Genomic DNA, 27,852 nt, shown 5'->3' on the forward strand with positions numbered 1-27,852 from the left:
ATACAATCTTGTCTTCACTATTTTATTTCACTATTTTTAAATGCTAATAACTTTGTTCCATTATTTTAAGATACTAATTCAAGAGATTAAATTTTATGTATACTAAAAATTAATTTCTATTCTGAAGGAAATAGCTATGAGGTTCAGATAAAATTTTTAAAGTTTTATCACTATATGGAAAGTTTTAACATAGCCATCATTATGTTTAAATGAGATATGATGTATTTAGTATTTGTGGTAGACAGAATTCTCTCACTCCCAATTATCCCTAACCCACAAATAATTCTCTCCTTTGTGAAGATGATGGGATATCACTCTTGTGATTATGTTACACAGATATAATTACAGTTACTAACCAGTTGACTTTGAGTTAATCAAAAGAGAGATTATGGGGTGTGTTTGGGGCTCTATATAATCACATGAGTTTTTAAAAAGCAGAAAATTTTCTCTGGCTGGTGACAAAAGGGGAAGTCAGAGAGACTGGAAGCAGGCAAGACCCACCACTGCTAACATGAAGATGTTGGGTCCACCAGACAAGGATGTAAATATGGCCTGTAGGAGCTGACAGTGGTACCTGGCTCATAGCCAATGAGAAAATGGACACTTCAGTTCTATAACCACAAGGAACTAATTTGTACCAGCAATACAAATAGAAAGAGAGTCCTGAGCTAGATATGAGAACAAGTTGGCTGACACCTTGGTTTCAGCCTTGTGATATTCTGAGCACCCAGCAACAGAGAACCCAGCCACAGTGCACCAGACTTCCGACCTATAGACTGTGAACTGATAAATGGGTATTGTTTTAAAAGCCACTAAGTTTGTGGTAATAGAAAGCTAATTCAGTATTGAAGTGGGAGGAAGGAAAAGAGGGGGAAGAGAAGTGTAAAAAAATGTATACCTCATAAACTGCAGGAAGTAGTGCACAAAGTAGCGCTCAAGGACTATCCTACAACTCAAAAATAACAACCCTAGCATAATAATAGCTCGTAACAGAGCATCTACCTACCAATGCAATGGGGAAAGTTAAAAAAAATAAAAGCCTATACAAAATTTTAAGTCTTTGGGGTTTGTTTTCTACATTCTTTCTTATCTGTGAGTGCCTCTCCTCATCCATTCAGATTATGAAATTCTTAAGACTAACAGTAACTCCTATCCCTACCAAAACAGAAAAGTATCTGAGTGATCCCTGGTATGTATTCACTACACAAATAAAAATTAGCTTCATTTGAATGCTACTACACTATCCAGGATAGTGGTTCCCATATAGCTGTGTGGGAACTCAGATGATATTTTAAATACTTCATTGCAAGAACAATGTCGATGCCTGCAAGTTGTCTTTCTTAGGGCTTTTCCTTTATTCAGAGATGGTATCCCTCCCGCGAACTTACAGTAATTACAAATGTCCTTACATGGCAAAATAAGAAACAGCAATGCAGCAGTGTGCTGGAGCTGGCTTGTACCAGCTGAAGACACCTCATTGTTAAATTTGTATGAATCCCATGAGATGGTTGTTAAATACAGCCCCTATTAAATATTAAAGTATAAAGATAAAATTAAATAAATTGTATGGAAAAATGGCAAAAAAAATACTAAAAAGTTGTTACTCCCTAATTATTTTAATACATTTTACTATTACCTACATTGTGAGGTTATTTACATCTTTTGAATCTGTACAGTGGAACTACTACATAATGGTATGTCACTGTGCCTTTCTTCCAACTCCACATCACTGACATTACATTGATAGCTTGAAATTGGCCATGGTGTTTATACCATGGAAATTGGCAAGTACTACAAATCATGGCATGATGTATTGTTTTGCTGATTGTCTGGACACTTAGGAAAGCGATGAAGAAAATGTTAACAATACAGATTAAATATAACAGTGATTCATGTCTATAGCTGTTACATTGTAAACAGCACAAAAACTGAGGAAATATTTTACAATATTCAAAAACTGTTATCCAAGTCATCAAAAAAGTCACAATAAAGCTCTGACATACATCATTTTTGTCTTACTTTTGTGCTAACTCATTTAGTATAAAAAAATATCACTTAATATTCGTGTAAGAACTACACTTGTTCATCAAATGCAAGCAGAGTTTGGCTATAGATACAAGAGTTCAGGAAAAAAAATCAAGGAAGGTATCCTGTGAGAATCAACTGGCCACATGGAATTTATAATAAAGAGCATTATACATGTATTATTATTTGTAAATTGTATTCTACATCCTTTATATCAGTAAAACTTATAAGACACACTCAATTTTTTTTGGAAAGCCAGTTATTAAACATTTACCAAATCACCTTATTTTTTTTTTTTTTTTTTTAATGTTTACTGGTCCAGGGACTTCCCTGGTGGTACTGTGGTTAAGAACCCGCCTTCCAATGCAGGGGATGCGGGTTCGATCCCTGGTTGGGGAATTAAGATCCCACATGCCACAGGGCAACTAAACGCACATGCCACAGGGCAACTAATCCACGCGCCGCAACTAGAGAGAAGCCTGCAACGAAGAGCCCGAATGCAGCAATGAAGACCCAGCACAGCCAAAATAAAAAAAAAAAATGTTTACTGGTCCACAAATTACCAAAATTACAGTCTCTGATACAGAAACAGCATTTATATTTTTAAATCACTTTTTTCTCTAGTTGTAGAATAAAAGGTTTAGTCCTCAGTAGGAAGAATTTTTGGCAGTTGTAAGTGGTGAGACATTTTCAAGTTGAGAGCAGGGTAGAAGTGGTGATAATCTAGTAACAGTGCTGGTGCAGTCTGAGATCAGTGCTGGTAAGTAAGCTGTTCATTGCTGGACCATGACAAGCATACAAACTAAGAAAAGCATTTGTACAATGGTATTTGGTCTGCAAGAGATCAGAAACTAAAAAAAAAAAAAAAAAAAAGCCGGGTATCACTACTCTAGGATACCAAAGTTTGCCAGGAGAGTACACCTGATATAGTCCTGTTGAATAACTGGGGTAGCTGCCTTTCAAGCAAACTCTGCTGCTACTCAAAAAAAGGGAGCCAGCCATAAAAAAGAATGAAATTTTGCCATTTGCAACAACATGGATGGACTTGGAGGGCACTATGCTAAGTGAAATAAGTCAAATCAGAGAAAGACAAATACCATGTGATATCACATATATGTGGATTTGAAAAAAATAACACAAACTAGTGAATATAACAAAAAGGAAACAGACTCACAGATAGAGAGAACAAACCAGTGGTTACCAATGGGGAGAGGGAAGCGGGGAGGGCCAAGATAGGGAAGGATATTAAGAGGTACAAACTAATATGTATAAAATAAATAAGCTACAAGGATATTTTATACAACACAAGGAATACAGCCAATATTTTATAATAACTATAAATGGAGTACAACCTTTAAAAATTGTGAATCACTATGTTGTACACCTGTAACATATAATATTGTACATCAACTATAGCTCAATTTTTAAAAAGTAAAATAAAAAAACAAAACAAAACAAAATGGGGGAAGCCAGGTGCCCCAGGCCAGAGGCCATTCCCAGAAGCTGCTAGTGAAAGACAAATGTGTACCACTTGTTTCTTTTTATTCCACCTTCCCCGGCCAAATTTCAGCTTTCTTATACCATTACCATCAATACCATTTACCAATCCTGAGCTATCTTCACTCTCCTTTAAATGCCCAGATGCATGGCTAATGTTTTACAAATACTTACCTGATTTTAGTTCATCTATTAGGCTATTTTTATATGATGTACCACCCCCCTCTCCCAGCTTTTCTGGATGTCTTGAATATTATTTATATCTCTGGTTTTGTAAAATAAAAATATATCATTAAAAATGTTTAGAAGATGTTTAAAAGACCTTTAACTTCTTTCAACTTAAGGATAAATTATGAGCTAAAGAGTAAAGATATTAATATTTATTGATACACAGTATTATTACACAATAATATATGATAATTAACTAATACTAATTAATTCTTGACCATAACCCAAGAATTTCTCAGAGCTTGTTCCCACGGAACTATGTCCCATGAGATGATTCTTTAAAAAAAAAAAAAAAAAAAGAGGTACCAATGTGCCAGCGTTCAACAAGTATGTAAAAATACCACATTCTACATCTTTATCTTGGAGGCTGATAGCATACTTTAGCATAATAAAGTATTGAAAAGTCATATATTAACTTTGTGTAACCAAGAATTTCCCAAACTTACTGAATAAGGACTTTTTTTTTTCCCTTCCAGGGAACACTTCCTAAAACACCATAAAACTACTTGTTTGCAAAACATGCTTTGGAGCATTAGCCATCATTCAGTCTCACCACTGAGCCTGAGGCCATTCAAATTAACTCCTTCCTATGACAGTCCTATCTATAGCTAATATCACTATGTGCAAACACCTGTATATAATGCCTAAGGAATAGTCCAAATACATTTTGGTCATTCTGTAAAATTTTTTCATCAGATCTTATAACCTTATTATCAGGCTAACTAGCTGCTCAAACTTGTCCATGACCTAAAGACAAATTCTTCTAACTCTGTATCTAAGTATAATAGTACTTGACATGTTTAAAGAAATATCCCTATAAAAAAAAACAATATAGTAACTCTCCCTGGTTTTTCTAGATCTCATTGCATTAGTTTCTATGACAGCATGATTTCCTTTTAAGTGCTTTGAATTGTTTTGCCTTGGTTTTCCTAGGAAAGTCAACAAGAGTTAGGAAAGAAATACACTCATTTTGATTTGCAGTCATCCCCTTGTGAATAGGAAGCAGCATTATAAATTAAATTGTGCAAGTACTAGAATTAGCTGTAATCGTGGAGGACATACAAATTAAGCGAAATTGGCTCTTCACACTCCAGTTTAAATGAGGTAACTGAAAGCCAAGAATTAAAACTTTATAATAAAAAGGTAAAGTGATAGATAGGAACAGAAGAGCAGATGCAAGCTAGGCAGCAACGGGCAAATGATTGAAATTTCAAGCTAGTTTTCTTTTGTTAAAAGCAGCTCCTCCAGTAAAGAAAAATTGATTAATCAGAGAAACTGACAAGGATCACAGGAACCTGGTCAATTTCTCTTAGCAGCCAGCTCCATGTGTTAAAGACTTTGAAGCAGAAAGACACTGATTATCAATTTCCTACAGAAGCTCTTTACACCAGGAAGAGGGAGTGGGGGTGGAAGTTGACCAAGAGGAGAAACACACACACACACAGACACACACAAAGTGGTGAGAGGAGCAAAATGAGTGAAAGATTTTAAAATAGAAGTGTTTTAGAACAGATGGGAAAATAATAGCACAAAGAAAGCAAAGGCTAAGGTGAATTTATAATGTGTAAGAAAATGTCCTGCATGCTTTGTGATGCTTTATTTTTGCTAGCTAAAATACAATGTTCCAGAACCTACTGGGGCACCCAACCTCAATTCTGATAAGCATTAGCTTAAGAATGGGCCAAACATCCAGGAGACAAGAGAAAATTTATAGCATGAAATACACAGCAGAAACTGATAGCAGTTTAAATATATGGTAGGAATAAAATTAATAACACAAGATTAGGGTGGGCTGTTCCTTGTGGTTGTGTTGAGAAAATGAGTAGGGTGGCCAAGAATTTAAGTGGGCATGATATGAAAAGGTTAATTCAGTTTGAGTATAGAGGGGGAATCTCAGTGTTTAAAGAAGATGCATGGGTGACAACTAATAAATATGTGGATAAGCAGATAATGAATCAACCACTGTTGAGAAAGGAACATTTAAAGAAGGTATAATAAAGGCTGTTTCCTTTCATATTAAATGAAAATTGTTCCTTTAATATAGGTTTTTAATGCCTATAATGCCAGACAGACCTGCAGTATATTTGCCACTTAAAATTAGGTCAGCATATAATCTTCTGAAAGTAAAAAAGGAATATATACCTTTGTGTATCTCTGAAACCAATTTGGGGATTTCAAGTCGAGAGGGGCTCCTGGGAACTCCATATGTCATACAAAATTTTCAAACTCAAAAAAAGGACTGTTTTTACCTTTTAATATCTGCATCATTTTCCCTGCCCAGAATGCTTTTTTACTCCTTGCTCTGTAGCCAAACATCTTCCTTTCTAAAAGAAATAAAAACTCACCTTCTCTCAACTGCAAATAACACTGACAGGTACTTAATATGCTTTGGTTATATATACAGATTCATCAGAACTTGTACAAACTGATAAATTTTAATAACAATTATTTCATGGCATTTTATTAAACTTAAGAAACTAAATTACAGAATTTTAAATAATATATTTTAGAAGTGAAGGTCATCTCTAAATATAGTTAGCAGAATTGAATTCCATTATCAGCTAGGAGAAAAAAAATATTAACTTGCCTATAAAACTGAAAACTAGCCAAAGATTAAATAATGACCTAAATTTTTATACAAAATAAATACAACATACCAATCCTTTCTATATTTAGCATGTGAAAATAAAGACATAGTAACATGATTCTGTTATTTTTTTCCTGAATTTTCCCAGATGATAAAATTTTCCAATTTAATTTGTAATTTATTTTCCTATTATAATTTGATTAGTATTAAACTTCTCTAATTTATAATTGGCAGTGATTTGACAAAGGGAATTGAGAGTTATTTTCCCCATTTGCAAAAACAAATGTTAGGCAAACAGCATAAAAAATAAATGATTCAAAAATAGCATTTGGGGACTTCCCTGGTGGCGCAGTCGTTGAGAATCCGCCTGCTAATGCAGGGGACACGGGTTCGAGCCCTGGTCTGGGAAGATCCCACATGCCGCGGAGCAACTAGGCCCGTGAGCCACAACTACTGAGCCTGCGCGTCTGGAGCCTGTGCTCCGCAACAAGAGAGGCCGCGATAATGAGAGGCCCGCGCACCGCGATGAAGGGTGGCCCCCGCTTGCCGCAACCAGAGAAAGCCCTCGCACAGAAACGAAGACCCGACACAGCCATAAATAAATAAATAAATAAATTTAAAAAAAAAAAAGCATTTGGGGACTTCCCTGGTGGCGCAGTAGTTAGGAATCCGCCTGCGAATGCAGGGGACATGGGTTCAATCCCTGGTCGGGGAAGATCCCACATGCCGCGGAGCAACCAAGCCCGTGCGCCACAACTACTGAGCCTGCGCCCTAGAGCCCGCAAGCCACAACCACTGAAGCCCACGTGCCACAACTACTGAGCCCACATGCCACAACTACTGAAGCCCGCGCGCCTAGAGCCCGTGCTCCGCAACAAGAGAAGCCACCGCAATGAGAAGCCCGCGCACCGCAATGAAGAGCAGCCCCTGCTCACCACAACTAGAGAAAGTCCGCACGCAGCAACAAAGACCCAACACAGCCAAAAATAAATTAATTAATTAATTTTTGAAAAATAGCATTTGTTTTTTAGCTATAAAGAGAAAAAGAGTAAAAAAAATACACTAAAATGTAAGCAGTGTTTAGCTCTGGATGGTGGGATAATCGGTGATTGTTATTATTGTCTGTATACTCTTCTTTGTCTAAACTTCCCATAATCAACATGTACGACATTTGTCATCAGAATAATACAATATGTAACATTCTGAAAATAAAAGTGCTAAAATGTTTCATATTTAGCGTTTAGTCCATATTGTTACTTAAATATGAACTTCTTGGTAATTTCTTATCCCAAATGTTCAGCCCCTCTAAAATCATTTTAGACTATATTTTTGTCTAAACAAAAGATTACAGATATTAATTATGAAGCACTATATTTTTGGTAAATCACTTAACCAAAGTCATTAAATCAGAGGTTCTCAAATAGGGGCAATTTTGTCCTCCAAGGGACATTTAGCAACTGGTGGGAGATATTTTTGGTTATCACAACTGGAGAGGTGTGGTCTTGGCATCTAGAGGTTAGAGGTCAGAGATACAGCTACACATCATATAAAGCAAAGGCTAGCCCATCACAACAAAGAATTATCTGGCCCAGAAGCTCCAACCCGGCCCAAAGTGCTAACGTTGAGAAATTCTGCTGTGAATCATTAACCTCTACTTCTCTTTATTAACAATACTACTATATGCCTCAAGGTATAATTTTTAGAATGCTCTAGAATTCAGACTGAGTTGTCATCTCATATATATTGTTTTTTTTCCTTTCCCCCCACATAAAACACTTTCTTTTTAATGCACATGTGCCAATTCTCCTGAGATTGATTTCCAGAGTTCAAATATTACTATGAGATTTCTTTAAATTAAAGATACTGGGGACTTCCCTGGTGGTGCAGTGGTAATCTGCCTGCTAATGCAGGGGACACAGGTTCGAGCACTGGTCCGGGAAGATCCCACATGTCGCAGAGCAACTAAGCCCGTGCGCCACAACTATTGAGCCTGCGCTCTAGAGCCCGTGAGCCACAACTACTGAGCCCGTGTGCCACAACTACTGAAGCCCGCGTGCCTAGAGCCCATGCTCCACAACGAGAAGCCACCGCAATGAGAAGCCCGTGCACCACAACGAAGAGTAGCCCCCGCTCACCGTGGAGAAAGCCCACGTGCAGCAACAGAGACCCAACGCAGCCAAAACTAAATTAATTAATTAATTAATTAATTTTTTAAAAGATACTGTATTTTATATTGAGTATTGTTAGTCTATGTTCCTATTTTTTCACAGTGAAGATAGAAGATAAAAAAAGAGATAGAGGAGTGGGAATGCATGAAAAAGGAATTTTCATTTGTCTTCTTCTGCTCATTGCTATATCTCACATATTAGGTGTTCAATAATTATTTGTTGAATGAACTGATGGAGCTAAGTCCTGATGGAGACTGCCGACCACCATGATCCCCTCTGGAAAGTGATCTACCTGCAGAAGCTCATCCCTGGAAGAAAGACCTCGGCATCAAATCATATCATATGCCTGTCTTTAATTCCAAAGCTGCTTTACCTGATTTGCCTAACTTTCAGGTCTGTTTTCTTTTAGGTAAGGACCCTAGACAGCTAATCAAGACTGGGCTCTGATCATTAAGATCTCAAGTACAGATGATAGGAAGTTGTGCGACATTTTGAGATAATAAAAACGGCAAGAGCAACAATTACTGGTTGGACATGAGGGATAAAGAAGAGTCATGAGTCAGAAATGACACTAACTTTTCATAACCAAGTAAACCAATTTGATGAAAGTTTGAGATGGGGATGGGTGAGAGAGGCACGTCCTCCAGACTGGAAATCAGTATATACGAAAGGAACTGTCACTGGTGGAAGTTCTACCCAAGGAAGGAAAATAAAGTTCAAGCCTTCTGGACTTAAATAGAGAATTAGACACAAAGGTCCTTCCCCTCCAATAGACTGCAGACATTTTAGACTTAGCAAACTGTGGTAATAAATATACCACAGAAGCCACCATCTTTTCTGCTAAGAAAAAAGGGAGGGGGCAGAAGCCCCAAAGCATCCTGGGCCCACAAAAGCAGAATGCATAACTTGATGCATAATGAACATGTAAGAGTGATATTCAAAGGGAACTGAATATAAGTTGAACACTAGGTTTTCTTTTTTTTATTATTATTATTTATTTATTTATTTGGCTGTCTTGGGTCTTCGTTTCTGTGCGAGGGCTTCCTCTAGCTGCGTCAAGCGGGGGCCACTCTTCATCGCGGTGTGCGGGCCTCTCACTATCGTGGCCTCTCGTTGCGGAGCACAGGCTCCAGACGCACAGGCTCAGTAGTTGTGGCTCACGGGCCTAGTTGCTCCGCGGCACGTGGGATCTTCCCAGACCAGGGCACGAACCCGTGTCCCCTGCATTAGCAGGCAGATTCTCAACCACTGCGCCACCAGGGAAGCCCTAGGTTTTCTTAAAGAAGAGTTTACATACGCTCTCTTGGATAACATTCATATCTTTTTATCCAATGGAAGATAGGAGAAAATGTTCCTAATGTATTATACTTTTTTGAATGTTCAAGAAATGGTTTTGAGTATGAATTATGAAAAGCATGCTCCCATATATTGCATGAAATACAAAATTTGGTAAGACAATTCAAGAGTTTACAATTCAGTCAGAGACACAAGACAACAAAATGTAACAGAAGACAATCTATGACAAACGGAGTTTTGGAGTTTATAAGAAGTAAGCAAGCAATTCTAGCTAGAAGGATAAGGAAAGGCCTCAGGGAAAGAAGGATCTAAATTTGGGGCTGGATTCTGAAAGATGGCAGTGATTTCCAAAAGTGAATGTAGGAAGGAAATTAAGGGAAAGACAGTATTATCTATGCAAAGGGGAAGAGGCAAAGAAGTGTAGGGTACATTGTGACTTGACAAAGCAAACAACTTAAATAAGTACGAGAGGAAAGACTGGAAAAGTAGATTCAATCAGGTCATGAAGAGGTAGGATGCTTGGCTAAAAGTCTAAATTCTACTTGAAAACAAACAAAAAGCCAATGAAGCTTTTGAGAGAGAGAGTACTTTAAAGAAATTCATAAATAGCAATGTTTAGGGTGAGGACCAAAGGATAAACCTGCCTGATCTCAAGCTGGCCCAGCCCTGGCTTGAGTTTCTTCTTCCAGCACTGGTCTACCATGCCCCTTACCTACTGCTTCCACCCAGCAAGCACCGGGCACCCTACCTACACACTGGCCTTTAGAGGCTCTTTCACCTCTCCTCATCTCTGCACAAGTATAACATGAAATGCCCTCTTGGGCTGCCAAGTTCCTAGGTATTTCCAAGGCCAATCTCAAATGGTCTCTTCTTTTATAAAGCCTTCCTCACTACTAAAAACATGGGCAATTCCTGCCTTATTGCTCTTATGCTAGCACTTATCACTCTGTGGTAACTGCTGGTCACATACACAACACACCCAACACACACACACACACTCTAACTGCAAGCTTCTTAAAGACAGGGACTGGACATTACTGATCTTTGTAATCCTAACACATTGTAAAGCTAATGTTCATTTTCCCTCCTGCCTCTGTACATTCCCCCTTTCTCTGCTGGAATATTCTTTTCCTTGTTCTTTGTCTACTCATTTTTCAACACCCATCACAAATTTACTGCCTGAAAGAAGCCTTCCTGATCCTGAAACTAGGTCAGAACCCTCACGGTTATATACTTACAGCACCATGTACCTTTTCTTCATGGCACTCATCATGGTTTTTATTTTACTTTCATTTATGTGATCTGATTGTCTGTCTCCCCTACTGTTCTTTAAACTCCGTGAAGTCAGAATCAGAATCCCTGTCTGCTTTTGGCTCACAATTGGATCTCAAGCACTTAGCATAAGTTACGCATATTAATATAAAATTAAAACAGCTAAAAATGTGGCTGGAACCCAAAGATTCAAGAGCACTGCTCTGGAGTCATACTGCTGGCTCAATTGTGTGAAATCAGGCAATTCACCATTCTAAGATCATTTTTTTCATCTTAAAAATGAGACAACAATAGTAACTATCTTTCAGAGCTGTGAAAATTTAATGGATGTAAAATGCTTAGCACAGTACTTGGCACATGCAAACACTCTATAAAACTTAAATGATACTATTATCATCATTCTGTTATTGATGTCCTGATCACTATCATTGCTACAGTATTGATTGGCTATGGCTGAAGGGTTCTCTTGTGTTGGCAGAACAGAAGCCTTGTTACAGCGGAGTCACACCAGACTCTTTGGATGATCCGGAGTTAGGATCAATGACGGCAAACTGGGGTCTATCCCCCGGGAATGGTAGTAGTGGGAACTTAGCATTAGCAAGAGGCTAAAACAAAACAAATATAAATGTTTGTTGATCTGGAAAGGGACTAGACTAATACAAAGGAATATATGATTACATTCTAACTGTCTTTTTCAAGTATTCTATCAAAAGATTGCTTATACTTATCATTTTTATATTACTTTAAATATGTCTGCAATTATGTCATATTTTCGTGTTTGTCCTTTTAGTAAATAACATTCAAAAATTTCAAAATATCTTTGGTTTATTCCATAAAACATAAGTATTACACAATATTCATTTCTATTATCTTTCAGACATAAATTATAACTTCTAAAATCCTCTTTAAGCTAATTGCGAGATTCCATGACCATTCTGCTTAAGTTTTTCAAACTAGGGTCAATAAGTATGAGAAACTTAAACCAACATATGTGGAGCTAAGTAAAGGGATTGCCCTTTAAGATGAAGAAATGCTAGCGCAAATATCTACAGCACAAAGAAACTTGGGCCCTTCAGCAATCTTACACTACAGTTTATAGTGTTTACCACACTGAATCTGCATTTCCTTACTCATCCTGAAACTAACAAAAGAAGGAATTTATGAACAATCTAAGGAAGTAAATAATTAAAACATTTCTAGATCTATCAGTATCAATTTATTTTCATTGTTAGCCTATTTTATGAGTTAGTTTGTGGTTTAAAAAGCCTTCTAGGCAAAAATATGCTAGACACACAAACATTATCTTTAGATGACAAATGATATTGAGTAAAACACTTCATATAAACTTTCTTTGGAAATTTAGGAAAATACTTCAAATAATCAGTAAGTGTTTAGAAATGTTAAAATTACCTAACCATCCATGGCTTTTTTTTCAGAACTCACACTCCTCTTCAAAGTTAGGAAAATTACTGGCAACAGCCTTTAGAAACAGCATAAAAGATTTAGCCAAAGCTAAGTAAAGAGAGAAAGTGGTGAAGGACTGAATTTGACTTTGTTAATGCCTTATACAGACAAAGTAGACTTTTTTTTTCTTAACACCACAATATCCAGCTGTACCAAAAATGAATTCTAAATTAAAGTTTGATAAACTCTAATATCTGTTATTAACCTCTTCTCAACTACACTCTTCTCCAAGGGATGATACTTCTGCTAAAGACAGACACTTTCTGCTGAGGACTGCTTTTTTCTGGTATCTCTAGAGCTAGGGCCCCAGGCTTCCTTCCCGAAGGGGAGTGGGGGAGGGGAAAAGAGGGAGGCAGACACTAAAGAGAGAGACCACTTAAGGCCGTAATAATTCCTGGTGGCAGATCAAATGATAATGTTAGGGCAGGAATCATTTGGGGACAACATAATGCTTTAATAATTGGGGTAATTTATTTTTTCAATTTACAGCTAAAAATGGGAACATATACATATGTATCAAAATAATGAATTCTATTCCATAAAATCTTACTATGAAAACATTATCCCATGTCTTATGAGATTTTCCAAAAATCATTTGAATTTTGTAAATTTGAATAATTGAATACATGTTGAACACTGAATCTCATAGGAAATTCTGGATTACCTTTAGGAATATTAATGATTTAACAGTGACCAGATACTTTTAAAAGTAAAGGCAGAGAGTAAGGAAAAGTGGTCAGTAACTAACAACTTCCCAAACATTACTTATTAAGATTTTTTATATTAGAATATCTTTAAAAAAAATACCCAACCCTAAACTAAAGAGCATGTACTGAAACAAATGTCCATATTTACTTGGCCCTTCAGATATTTCAACAATTTGAAAAATTATTTCCCATTTTTTATAAAGTTTATGTTAGGGGAAAGAAAATGCAGAAATCAAATCATTCACCAATCATATATTTACAGTAACCCTCATGAAAACAAGTAGCAACATCCCAAGTGGTATTACTCCCCACAAATGAACCTTGTACTTCTGACTAAACATGAAGACACTTAAAGCCATATAAATTCATTTAACTACTCTCCTCCACACAAGTTAAAGAAAACTTTGCAGGAGAAAAATAGAGTTATAAAGGGAAAAGCGCCCAACTTTTCACTTTCTAATATCAAATTTTGTTAGGAAAAAAAAAAAAAGCATGCAGTACACAAAAAACCTGGTAGTAATTTTTTAAAATTAGACTTTGTCTCTTAATCTTTTTATTTTAAACTCAGAGTGACACTAAGATACTAAATGGATTATTTCAACAAAAAATGTCGGTACTAATTCAAATACTTAATAATAGATTGCTGGTGTTTTATGAATACCTTGCGATCCAAATGGTAAGTGAAGTAGTATCACATATTTGAAAGATTTAGTATCCTAAACCTTTCCTCAAAGCAAAATTTTAGTGGCAATTTAAACATTAAATAAAATATCAATAAATATTTAAAAGTTAATTAATGAAATATACTGAAGTTCAAATACTCAATTGTAAAGCACATGCAAAATAAATCACTTACTATACACTTTAATGTCAATGAAAACATGACAAGCACACTACAGACTTCAAACCAGATCCTGGTTATTGAAAAACTGATAACCCAGTGTTATTAAACTTAAGTAGCTTTTCTGTATATCTCAACAGATTTTTCATATTAAAAAATCTGAACTAACCAAGTTATCTTGGATAACAGCAAAATCATAGGATTAAATATCATTGACTTTCAAGATGTATAAGACTATTGAAAATGTAAGAAACAATGTTTTTCATGTAAGAATTTATTTTATTGAAACACAACATTTTAAATAAAAATGCATACAGGATTTTAAAACACAGGAGGATTTCTCCTTAGAAGTCTTTTAAAAGTACTGACTTGCAGGGAAATATCATGTGTCAAAGAACATTGTATTTTAAAAATCATTGACAGGATACTTCTTTTAGAACTACTGTTTTTCAAAATATTTTATTTATTATTTGGGGACAGCTATACTGTTACTAAAACAGAATTTAAAGGTTTGGGAAAACAGATTAAGAACAAATTTAAATAATTTTAAAGATTAAATATTTAATAGTAAATTATAACATCATGACTAAATCCCCAAATTGGGACTAAGCATCAACGTAAATATTCATTCTAAGAGCTGGATAGCATTTTATTCTAACAGCTAGCTACACCACTTACTATTATAGAGAGGTGAGAGAGAAGAGGAGCAAAAAGAAATACATCCAGTTAGTTCCTTCTTATATATACATGCAGTCCTGTAACACATTTTTTTCCTATCAGCAAATTTTCCTGACTAAAATCACCCCAAACACCACTGCTACTTTCTTTACACTGTGAGTTCTGAGAAATAAGCTACAGTTAAAAAACCTCAAATGATACTACAAGATAACTGAGAGAAAAACGAATACACTAAGAAACTACCATGATATAGATAAGATCAGTTTTATTTTTAAAATCTATTTGGTAACCTTTTTTTGGCTTCCTAAAAAACTGCATGGATGTAATATAAGGTATAGTTGTTCAAAACAAATATTTTAATGCATAAAACACATGAATTAAATAAGAGGCATATTTCAATAAATATCTCATATAAACATAACATTTGCTATGTTATGCATTTTGAGATTCACTTCAACCCTATCTGTAACTAACTAAAAAGGAAGTCACATGACTTACACAATGAAAAAGAAAGAACAGTTTTCTTTCCTTTCCTTTCTACAGGAAGAAACAAAAGCTTGGTATTAGCTATCCAAGGCCAACGGGTGGGGCCTGCAAGCCAAAAGGCTGTAATGGATTGAGGTTAATCTTAATGGACGCCCACTTTAACCTTATGAAAGCATCAAAAATGTGAAAACTTCAACCAGCGCTTACATAAAATAACAAACATTTAATGTAAATTAGGTTTTACAACTAGAAAATTCTACAGGGACATAATTCAGCTTATAAACAACGGTGCTGTTTTTGTTGGGGTAAAATCACCTAACTGTGATTCCCTACACAGATACACACACCATCCCCCCACTGGCACACAGACACTTCACAAGCTTCTTGAATAAATAGGAGTATCCAATGTCCAGGGTGATGGGTGGTCCTGAGGTCCTGAACCAGAGCTGTATACTTTTAAGGGATGCTGAGATAAGAACAAAGTGTTTTGTATTTGTTTAAACCTGGGTCTATATTTAAAGTCTTTACACCATTATTGATACAGTTCATAAACTTGTGCTATAGTTGATTCAGGAAAATTTTAAGTGTCAGCATAAATGCTAGAAATTAAGCACATCAAAACAAAATACTTTGGGGCTTTTATAGATTGAATTCAAATTAATAAATTCAGTTTACTTAAAAGTAATCACTACATTTCAAAGGTGTTAGGTCTCAACCTGAGACAGAATATCATCTCACCAAACTTTCACTACCAACAGGATGCTTTTCTAGTATCTAATGAAATAGCATTATTTAAACAAAATTACATACATCAAATAAGCTGCAGTGGCATGAAGAACTTCAAAAATAGTGAAATTAACCCATGTGAAGTCACAATCAAGCATCAACTATTATGCCCATTTTTATTCTCCAGGCTTTATTATAAGTCTAATATAAAGAGATTTTTTGCAGAGCAGAAAGGCAGGATTTACAAGTGGCCCAAGGAAGATAAGCAATGAATAGTTCTGACCCCGGCTTCTCTGGCTTGATCAAGTGGGTCTGCAACCTGAGCCAAAGGGCGCAAATTCCTCCCCATTCAAAATTCTTCAATGGCAAGGGGGAGGAAACAGTGAAAGGGGCAAACATGCAAATCCAACTGTCCTTAGATTTAGTATTCAACTAAAAATTTTAATTAGAGAGCTAAAAAAAAATGAGGTCAAGACTGTGATTAAATTTCTGACTCATAGTTTAACCAATCCTGAAAAGAGAAGTTTTTTGTTTTTTCTTGTTAAAACTGAAAAAAATTCATTCATTTATCCTTTTAAATGTATGGCTTACACTGAACTGTGTTAGGTGCGTGTCTCTCGTATCATTTAATCTATTTAAAGGAGTTGCTGAAAAGTGGAATTAGTTTCCAAGCACCAGTGTTTCCATATTGTAAGCAAAATGATGTATTATTAAAATCCTAGCTAGGAAAAAAGTTGATAGAATTCATTCATTCCAAGCTTTACAACACATCAATGATCTGTTAAGTATTTAAAGTGATAGATATAACCTGTGTTGTCAGACTTCTGTTACAGACTGAACTAAGGATAAAGATGATTCATTTGAATGAAAACACGTTAAGATAAAAGAATTTAGGAACTACTGCATCTAGGAACTTGGTAGCTACTAACAGTAAAGACCTAGGGAATTGCTTACAAAGCTTAACAAATGGTCGTAAACAAATCATGGCCAAAGTAAAATTAATTTGAAATTTACATAGAGTATTTATATAACAACAATAAAACTGAAAAGAAAAATTTAGAGTTATTAGTAAATTAAACTTACAAGATTTTGAAATAGAAGCTAACTTTAAGATGAACAAAAATAATAAATTTCAGTGAGGTTTGATTTTAAAAAGTGTTTTATAACAAAAAGTTAGAGCAGCTGGTAAAAAATAAGCATATTACTAATAGCACAATAAAATAATGTGGTTCTCAGCAATGGTAAAGACAGTTTAGTTTCTATGCATGAAATCTGAAAACTATGTAAGACTGATAAGAAATCATTGTATTTAGTTCAAAAGTTTAAAAACTAACATTTATTTTTTCATCATAATTATCCCCAAATAATGGGTAGAGAGAGGAGCATAATTAAACTTTGTAAAAAGAAAGTGAGTAGTACATGGGAAAAATGAGCCTTTGCTTCATACCTTGTATGAAAAGAATGAGAATTAATTGGAAAAATCTTATTAAAAAGTTTGCCAAAAGGAAGTAAACAGGAAGAATATATAGCAATCTGGAGAGCAGAACTCTTAAATCTATCACCGAACAATGCTTTACACTTAGTATGTGATCAATTAAAAAAATAGTTGAATAGATAAATTATTGAACCAGAAGTTTTTCTAGAGTTACCACTTTCTTAAAAGTTAATACTTTCATACAGCAATAAGCCTTCTTGCCGATTTAAACCTCTAAGAATGTTTATACAAAAACTCAGTTGAAACAGAAATTCATTAAATTTCTGACAAGAAATAAGAACATCAATAAGCCTAATTATGCCCTTTAGGTAAGCAGTGAGTTTATGTTGTATGAAAAAGTACCATAAGGGTAAATGAAATTAAGTTTGAAGATTAGTGAAATGTATGCTAATTAATCTCACTTTCACAAGCACAGAAACTACTGGTGAAAAGGTCATCGTTGAGCAGAAATAACTAAAGAGAAACAAACAAAAAACATGAAAATTAAGTGGATTGTATTTCATAAAGGATAATGGGTTGTAGCTTATATCTAAATAGACAAAGTTAAAAGAAACAGGTCAGTTAACCAGTTAATATGACATATCAATATCATATAGGACAACTGTGCCTCTCTTCTTCAAGAGTGACTACAAATGGGCACAAGGGAACTTTTTTGGGCTGATGAAATACTCTGTATGATGACTGTGGTGGTAGTTACACAATTTGTGAAAACTCATCTCACTATATACTTAAATTTGGTGAACTTTATTCTATATAAATTATACCTCAATTAAGTTGACAAGGCAAAAAAAATAAATGACATGAACTTACTATCTTTTAAAAAATCTGACAAAGATTTATATGGTGAAGGTATTAATAAAAATATAGTGCTTGAAATGAAGATTAAAACTAAACCTGGATCATTAGAATTCTTGAATTATTTTCATGTATGATACCTCAGTTGACCCTTACCCCACCCCTCAAAAATAGGGACGGCAAGATATTATTGCCACATTTTACGCATGAGAATACTGAAGCTCCTTGGAAGCAACTAGCCAAAAGTAAGAAACCCATCCAAGTGGCACAGCCAAACCCAAACCTTCATTTCAGATATTTTCTCCCTCACTCTACCACGTGATATCTCCTTTATAATAATAACTATGTACAAACATCGCTGAGTCCTTACTATCTGCCAAGCTCTGTGTTAAACGCTTTACATGTGTAATAACATTTAATTCTCATAATAACCCCATACAAAGTGGGTACTTTTTTGTCCCTTCCTTTGTAAGATGCTGAAACACTGACAAGGTAACTTACTTTCCCTACAGACATATAATAAACTGGGATTTGAACACTGATTTATTTGACCAGATTTTATACCATTGTATCATATCTCACAAGTATTAAGTAATTATTAACAGAGCAATAGGTATTAAATTATCACAGCAGGTCTATTTAAAGACAATATTTCATATTTTTCCCTTAGCCTATACTGAAGAATACAAACTGAATATGTATACCTGAATACATACACAGGTAAAAATCTCATGATGAAACAAACTATTAAAACAAAAACATGTGCATCACAAAATTATGTCCAAGTCTCAGTTTATATCCTGATGTGTTAAACAATATTAAACAATACTCTATACCATAAAATTATAATAAAAAGCCTTATAGTTCACTGTAATTAAAATTAAGCTATTAATATTATGCAATACATTTTGCCTAATTTTAAAGAGAGCACATAAAATATACCAATTTCATTTTGAACCACAAATATATACTACTGATAATAACTTATCCCTGATTTTGTTGTGGCAAAAAGACTAGTTTACATTGTAGTTTATTTATTCAACACATACTTGCTAGGCAGTTTATATAATAGTATCTCTACTCTTCACAACACCTGAAAAGTTAGGTATTATTATTCCAATTTGCAGCTGATTACAGAAAGAAACATAAGACTAAAGCTATCAATTATCTATAAATCTTATTTGAGACAGCATTTCTAAACTGTCAGATATTTAGATATGGGAAGGGGGGCAATCATCGGATAATCTTCTAATTTGTTGCTAGACAGAAGATAAAATTAATCCTGATGTATCAAAATGCAGCATAACAAACATTTTTATTACTCAATTAATAGAGTACTCTTTTAAAAGTTCATTTCTCAATGTACCCCACTGACCTAATGTATTTTTTGATATATTACTGTTATCAATTTTTTTGGTATTAGAAAATGTTACCACATTATTTTAGATAAGAATATAAATCATTTAAGTTCCTTATGGGCTGTATATGTTACAATGCCATAACCTCAGTAACTACATATTGAACAAGCTGAAGTTCCAGTGAGAAATATCTCAATATTTAGTCCCAAATCAAGTCTATAAAATATCATATTTAAAGTAATAAATTTCCAGTTGAATCAGAAATATCCTTACTTTACTTGTTTAGGTTATACTTGGTTTAGAAATAAAAATACAGTACACCATATTTTTAACTAGTAACTTTTAATCCCAATACCAATAAAACTTTTCAGTTAAGGTATACAAAACTATCTGCAATAGTTATGTAATTTCTGAACAGGATGATGAATTCAACCAAATTCAAACCCTTATTAGGGTTCCTTGCTGTCCAAAAGCAACAAAATTTACCTCAAAGGACTACCATGTTGAGTCCAGGTAACAAAACAAGTTTTTAACTTCTTATGAAACCCAAGAACTCTGAGATGAGTTAAAGACACGTTAAAGATATTATGCTAAATATTCATAAGTGGCTTGTCACATATTTGTTTAAAAAACAGTTCTTGAATTTATCGCCTTCATTTGCTGTGAATGGTCTTTTTAAAAAAGGAGAATCAAAAATAAGTAAGAGGAAAATATTTAAGAGTTACATCAATACTCTTTAAAATGAGGAGTGAAGACGATGTCTTAATTATGTACCCAATTCACATTTCATGTTTGAACTGAACAAGGATATCTTTTTAGAAGTATACAGAAAAGTTCCTGAAAATGGATCAGTATTTGAAAACCAGAAGGAATGTATCCAATATCTTTTAAGACAATTAGTCTTATACAATTTTTATTTAAATGCCTTTAAATGTGATTTTATGATTAAATAGCTTCAAAGCATTTCATTTAGGATTCTTCCAAACTGGTCATGTGGGCAATTCATCTTGAAAATTTGGTAGCTTTAGGAATCATTTTCAAAATATTAAAATGCATAACTCACTAACAAATGAGGTGTAACTGTTTATTATCACATTTTTAAACTTCCAAGATTTCTCTATCTAAATATGTTCTTTTTTTTTTTTTTTTTGATATTGACATTTTCAACAGCCCCAAGAAAAAAAATAACCATATCTATTCTGAGTGTGAAAAATGTTTTCACCCTAAACTATGACAAAAGTAATATGGTTAATAAATTGGTAATTAAATATTATGAAAAGCCCTTAAACATGAGCATATTGGAGTAAATCAGTTTTCATAATTGTGTAGCTAATTAATGTTAAAAACACTGAGACATGAACTCCATGCTACATCAACTGAATGGTGTATAACACTTCAATTTTCATGTATTTAAATATTAGTCATCTGCAAATGCTTTCATATCCTATACTATTAATAAAAATGCTTTAAACTTATCTCTTATTTCTTCTATTTCCATTACTCTGAAATGTTTTCTGAGCAAAGTAATAAAAGGAACATAAAATATATAAAATCTTTGTAATATAGGCATTTGTATTCTCATAAAGATCAAACTACAAATCAGAAATAAAGAGCAAAAGAAGAAATCATCAATACCTGAAAGGTAAATGAAGACTTAAAAACCAAATTAAAATAAATATTTAAGCCAACTGAGTAATAATAGCTAAATTGCAGTCATTTTGAAATTACTCTTTCTCTTTGAAAAAGAATTCTTACATAAACTCTGAAACAAATGAAATACATTTATGTTAAAAAATCTCTGTGGAACTTCCCTGGTGGTGCAGGGGTTAAGAACCCACCTGCCAATGCAGAGGACAAGGGTTCGAGCCCTGGTCCGGGGAGATGCCGCATGCCGCGGAACAACTAAGCCCGTGCTCCACAACTACTGAGCCTGCGCTCTAGCGCCCGCGAACCACAACTACTGAGCCCACGTGCCACAACTAATGAAGCCCGCGGGCCTAGAGCCCGTGCTCCGCAACAAGAGAAGCCACCGCAATGAGAAGCCTGTGCACCACAACGAAGAGTAGCCCCCGCTCGCGGCAACTAGAGAAAGCCCACGCACAGCAACGAAGACCCAACGCGGCCAAAAATAAAAATAAATAAATTTATTTTTAAAAAATTCTTTGTATCCTATTTGATGGCAAACAATCCCAAATATATAACCCAACAAGAAAATATTATTATGCAAATGAGCTGTAGAGAGGGTAATAAGGAGAATGGATTCCAACCCTCCTCTGGACAAAATAAAGTTCAAATGATCATTTTTATCTTATTAGTTGAGATAATGACTTTAAAAATAAATGTCAAAATCTATGTAAAGAAGAAATTACACAGTAACATCAACAGGTAGTTATTGAGTAATACTGCCCTTCTCCATAAAAGATCTAGTATTTAATTACCATGTGATTCATTTAAAGTACCATCACATATATTAAGTCCTATTAAAAGATTATATTTCAGAAAGTTGCCAGAGACCTTTCCAGGTAATTTAGACATGTTACCCCACAATCTAACTGTGAAGGCAAATTTTTAAAAACTTAATAACAATAAACTGATAGGAGTATTAATTATTAGCACTTACAAAATAATTGTATTCTAATTGATGAAATCAACTGAGTAAGAACCTAGACTTAAAATCTGTATTAATCATCTATACTCTTACTACTCAGTGTTTTGCACTGGATTCTTAAGTAAGAAATTCCTACAAATTTATCCTACTTACAAACTAAATCATCACCAAATATTTTAAATACTAAAAATTTTAAGGAACACCTCAAAAACAGTGGGCTGTGACAAAATTCACAACAATATTTATACATTTTTGTTAAGTTTTTAAAAATACTGAATGCTATCAAGGTTTCAGTATTAACGTGTCAGAATACATCTATTCATTACAAATCCATAAAAATACGATCATTTAAATTACCAGTTAACATTAGAAAATCCAATGAAGACAGTCATTTTGAACTAATGGTCACATACCATCCTCAAATGGCAGAGTCTCACTACATTTATCAACAAGTCTGAAGATAGAGAAAGGACAGCACCTAAGTCTTGGGCATGTTTTTGAGGAGTTGGTGGCATTACAGAAACTAAAAGAAAGTTTGATTGTATTTTTGCCAACAAATTGTAAACAGAATTACATAACCATAAATGTATAGCTCTATTTTAAGAACACACTCATATATTCTCTTCATTTCATAGCAACTGATTGTTTTTGATGTGCAGTTCTTTGCAGTCAATATTTTTAAAGGAGAAAAAAATATCTGGGTGCCTTGGCATGAATTTTTAAAATATTATTTTAAAGAAACTAAAATCATTTCTTTTTTTATTTCCCCAAACATATACTATTAAAAACATGTTTTAGAATATTTTTTTAAAAATCCAATGACACATGTACTTCTAAACAGTCAAAAAAAAACCCCACTACTTCATATATTTAAAATAATAATTAAATGTCGCTCTAGTTGAACATTTAAAATTCCTAATTATCTATGATGCCTATTCTTTCATAACAAAATAGCATACAGACATAATGGGGAAAAATCTAATTTATAATTATACATAAAATTTAGTATGCTTTCAAAAATGCTCATATAGGTAAAAATGGCAGCTAAAATAATAATTTTTAAAATGTCTTAAAAACTTCTATAAAATCGTCCTGAATCGCAACCTGACTGTGTAAGTGATGCTCACATGATATCTGCACACATTATTTATGGCCATCAAATTGTTACTTGTAGCTGCTTGGCTAAAATCAGTGGGATCCTGCCTTCTTCAAAACAGCTATTCATATGACTTATATGCAATTTATATAAGCTTCAATATAAGACAGAAACCCCTTTACCTAGGCATCAAAGTTAAGAAGCAAAAAAAAAAAAAAGAAACAAAAAAACCCAGCAACAACAACAACAAAGCAACTGATTCTAAATAGTTATCCTTAGGAAAAAACTGAGATATATTTCAAACAGCAAATACTTTAACCATCAAAAACTGCCCTAAAATGTCACTTTCTAATTTTAAATTTAAAGATTATTACTGCCCTGTTTTTTTACATCACAAAAATGCTAATACGTGAGTTTTACTGACTTTTTACATACTTCTTCCTAAGAATGTATCCAGATATATTCTTATGCAAAAGACAAATACATATTTTTTGAGAGAATTTTTTATCACATACATCGTTTTAATACTGTTCTATTAGTAAATACATGATGTGTAACAGAAGATTTAAAATAAGTCTAATATGAATAATCTGTTTGTACTCTAGAAACTATTCACTATGTATATAAAAAAAACTTTTCCAGCAATATAGCATTTCTTAATTAAGTGGATATAGGAATGTTTATCAACATACAACCATTAAATAGCTTAAAATTGGATGTCTCATTGTTCTAAACATTAATATCAGTTAATAAAATGTCTACTATTTGAATACATTAAAAGGTAAACATAGAAAACCAAATTATAACAAGGCGTGATCAGACAAAGAAGAAAAGGGCTATTTTTTTTCATTCATCTATAAAACAAATTTATGAGATTGTAAAGAACAATTTAACAACCTAAAGAAGGTTCAAAGCAGGGAAAGCAGGGGCCTGAGAGAAAATGGATTTGTCAATGATTTCAGTCATTCAGTCTAGGGAGGAGAAAAGCAGAAAATGTGGCTTCATTTTGCCATATAAAGTAGGAGGCATAAAATCCAGTAGCCTGTCTGTGGACTTCTATTTATGTATTTAAACCCTGTTTCAATTCACAGATTATGCTGATCCTTCCACATGTAAACAGCCAATAATGATAGCCAGGCCTTTAGGAAAGGAAAACACACACCACACAGCAAGGTCAGGAAGCTACCAAGCACACAGGACAACAGATCAAAACAGAATGGTTTCATATGTTTCTATTGTTTATATACTTAATTTGAAGATGATATTCCTTAGGGGGGAAAGGAGGTTGTAAATTATTACTAAGAACATGCAACATACTATCAAACAAAACAGAAAATTTTTATGCAAATATACTAAATATTTATTTCCTGCATGTATCTATGTCAGTCAACCTGTAGGACTGATCTGCATTCATTCGATTATTTTTAACCTAGATGTCAAGCTAAAATAAACCTCTTTAGTCCTAAATCCCTTTACTCCTAAGAATTCATTACAGATAATTTGTATTTCTCTAACTTCTTTCTATGAAATAATCAAGCTTGCAAACTGTAAATACCTTTATTTTTTTACTATTAAGAGATTAAGCACAACAGAGGAGTGAAAGGGGGAGAGATATTAATTTCCCTGCTTCTGGGTAAAATTTCGAAAATGAGAAGCAATGACATTCTATTTGGTATTTAAGCATCTTAAAAAATTACAACACAATATAAGCAACAGTGGAAATTTACCCCAAGTAGCCCACTAGCACATTTTAAACATACAAACTAGAGCCGCCTCTGGCCACATGTTTTTTTGAGTTCAGTCTCTTAAAGAGACAGTATCCTTGGACCTATGCCCTACACGGAGCACATTTCTAAAATGTTTGATTACCAACAATCCTCTCTTGCATTTCTTCAAATCCATACTAGGCCAACAATGTTCTACTCTATTTTACTGTGAAATCAAATTATTTTAATTTGAACCTACAAAAGACTACCGGACAGACAGATATAAAATAATTGGGGAAGCTACTGTGATTAGAGGTGTCTAAAACAAGGGGACCTACAGATTTCTTATAACAGCAAATTGGCTTAAAAAAACCCAAAACTTAATATGATCACTGTTTCCTCATTCATTTCCCACTCATTCCCCAGGCACAGGCCACATAATGTATCGTAACCGATAACACCGGAAGCTACACTACGGCAATTTCGCTGTCGAAAGAAGAGGGGAACTTGCTTAATCAAGTCAACCACCACCCAGAAGTGAAATTTCAGAGATTTCATTTTCTGTTTAGGAAAAGACACCCAGGAAGGTGCCCATGCACACACCCTAAAAACTGTATTCACTGGTGACTGTAAGGAAGATTTTGAAGGGCACATTATTGTAAGCCCACTGACAAAACTACCGGTCAGCTCCTCCACATGGAAAAAGGTGAAGACGAGGAGAAAAAACCAAAACCAAAACCAAACCAAAACAAAACAAAAAAAACAGTTTGGCTTACTTGGTGTACAAATACATCGACTGGGATATCCAAGGGGCTTCCCTCTCGGTTTATCATGGAGATGAATCCAAATCCCATTCGCACGTTGAACCACTTACAGTGGCCAGTTCCGTGCAAAACCTGGGATTCCTCCTCTGCCTGCTCCGGCAGCTTCCCGGGCTCTTCTCCACCACCTTTGCTTGCCCCGCCTGAGTAGAACAGGACAAAAAAGTCAGTTAGTCAGTATTCCCATACAGTTCAGTGAAAGGAAAAAAAAAAAACTGCTTGGGAGTGGGGGTGGAGGGGAGAGGAAATGAAAAAAAAAAAAAAGCTATTAAATGGTTGATTCCTTCTTTTATTCGGCAGAAAATATTTTAAATTAAAGGCTTAAAAGGGAAAGCGGGGGAGGGAGGAAGCCACACTGTTCTATCGATCACAACTTCCACGTTTCTGTACATACGTGTACGTTTTCATTTAACTCCGTTTCTCGGCCACATATTACAGTACAGCATGCGATTATTTTACTTGCATGTTGCTGATTTAACACTGATCCCATTTACAAAGAGAAATTTTCAGCGAAACTAATTCTCTCCGGCGTGCCCGAGGAGGAAAGAGAAATCGTGAAGATGGTTAGAACTAGTTAATGCACATGCGGCAGCAGTGAATCCAGGGTTATTTGCAATGTGCATTCCCCTCCCCCCCAATAACTTTCAATTAAAGTTGGGGTGGAATGGGGGAGGGGGCAGGTGTATAAAAGTTTTCTTGGGCTCACTAACTGAAACTGCGCTTAATCACACTCAAACAATTCAAACAATAGCCCCCTGAAAGCTTTTCAAGTTGTGAATCAGTGTGGGCGGTACAAAACATTTTTGGAGATCTATAACAATAGGTTGCAGAAAGCCCCACTGCGCGATGGGGGGTGGGGGGTACTGCTCAGTATTGGGGTAAAAGGGGAAGGGGGGGACGGGCAAAGAAGGGTGGGAGAGGGAGAGGGCGGGAGAAAGGAAGAGAGAAAATCACAGTAAAACAATAGAAAAGAAAATTAACCTTCGGCCATGTTGCCCCACGGGCCCTCTGCTCCAAACTCGTGAGATGAAAACTTTCCCTTTGCAACGGAGTGATCTTCTGCATCAATCTAACATCTTGATTTTGTGCGATCACAAATTTAGCTCGCATGGTCTAATGTGCTTTCCCTCTTTTGATTTTTTTCTCTCCTCTCTCCAGTTTCTGGCCCCCTGAGCACACGTGACTTTGTCAATTACATGCTTTCTTGCTACTAATTTCACCTCGGATCCTTAAGGGGCTGGCAAGAGGAAGAGATAACCAATCGCCATTTCATCTATGCTGACATCAAAATAATTTATGAATGAACACGAAAAACTCAAACATGTTATCTTAAAGACAATTTGGGACGCTTCTTTACGATAAATCAGAATGCCGATTTCGTGCTTTTACTTAAACACAATGGAGGGTCCTTGTGAATCGTCGATTTAGAAAAACGGCACAGTCATATATGTGCACACGCGTGCCTTACACACAAGCCTGTCTAAATAATCTCATTTAAGGGGGAAAAAGCCATTTAAATAAAGCAACCGACGTTACGCTCTTTTCCCCCCTAAGAATTCAGCTGCTCCGTTAACAGTAAACCTGCTTGGGATGCAAATTTCATATTTAATTCCATTCTTAGAGGAAAATATGTAATTTACAAAAGATCTAATTGAACCTAATTACACACCCATGAAACTTTAGATAATGGTAACCTACACCTACAATAAGAGAAATGCACACAATTACCTGATTGTGACATGAAATTTGTTTCAAATATAAAATAAAATGCTACCGGAAAAATCGCTATCACCTTCTTGTAGTCAAATTGTGTTTAGGTTTACCATTTCGGAACATTTTGGAGGGGGCTGGTAAGGAATTGTACTTCACAGGTTTCTCCGCCATCTCTTTCCGGGGGAGGAGATGTGATTAATGACTTCCTAAATAACAGCCCAGTTTTCCAGCCTAACATAGAGTGAACCTCAATCAGTGGCGATTGTTCCCCAAGAGCAAGGCGAC

General features: G+C 34.8%; 1 protein-coding gene across 2 annotated transcripts in view; it reads right to left on the bottom strand.

Moving 5' to 3' along the window:
* The window catches only part of LIN28B (lin-28 homolog B), a 122,204-nt gene that overhangs the window by 88,470 nt on the left and 5,882 nt on the right, over positions 1 to 27,852 (bottom strand). Inside the window, exons 1-2 of one of the 2 annotated variants that reach the window (XM_059942016.1) lie at positions 26,836 to 26,845; positions 25,810 to 25,997 (exon numbers count right to left, since the gene is read on the bottom strand). In XM_059942016.1, the coding sequence (XP_059797999.1) occupies positions 25,810 to 25,997; positions 26,836 to 26,845 (198 nt within the window). Of the gene's footprint in view, positions 1 to 25,809; positions 25,998 to 26,835; positions 26,846 to 27,852 lie in introns of those variants that run through there. The other variant, XM_059942015.1, reaches the window with a different exon arrangement.

Source organism: Balaenoptera ricei, chromosome 12 (assembly GCF_028023285.1).
Source record: "Balaenoptera ricei isolate mBalRic1 chromosome 12, mBalRic1.hap2, whole genome shotgun sequence".
Taxonomy (NCBI): Eukaryota; Metazoa; Chordata; class Mammalia; order Artiodactyla; family Balaenopteridae; genus Balaenoptera; species Balaenoptera ricei.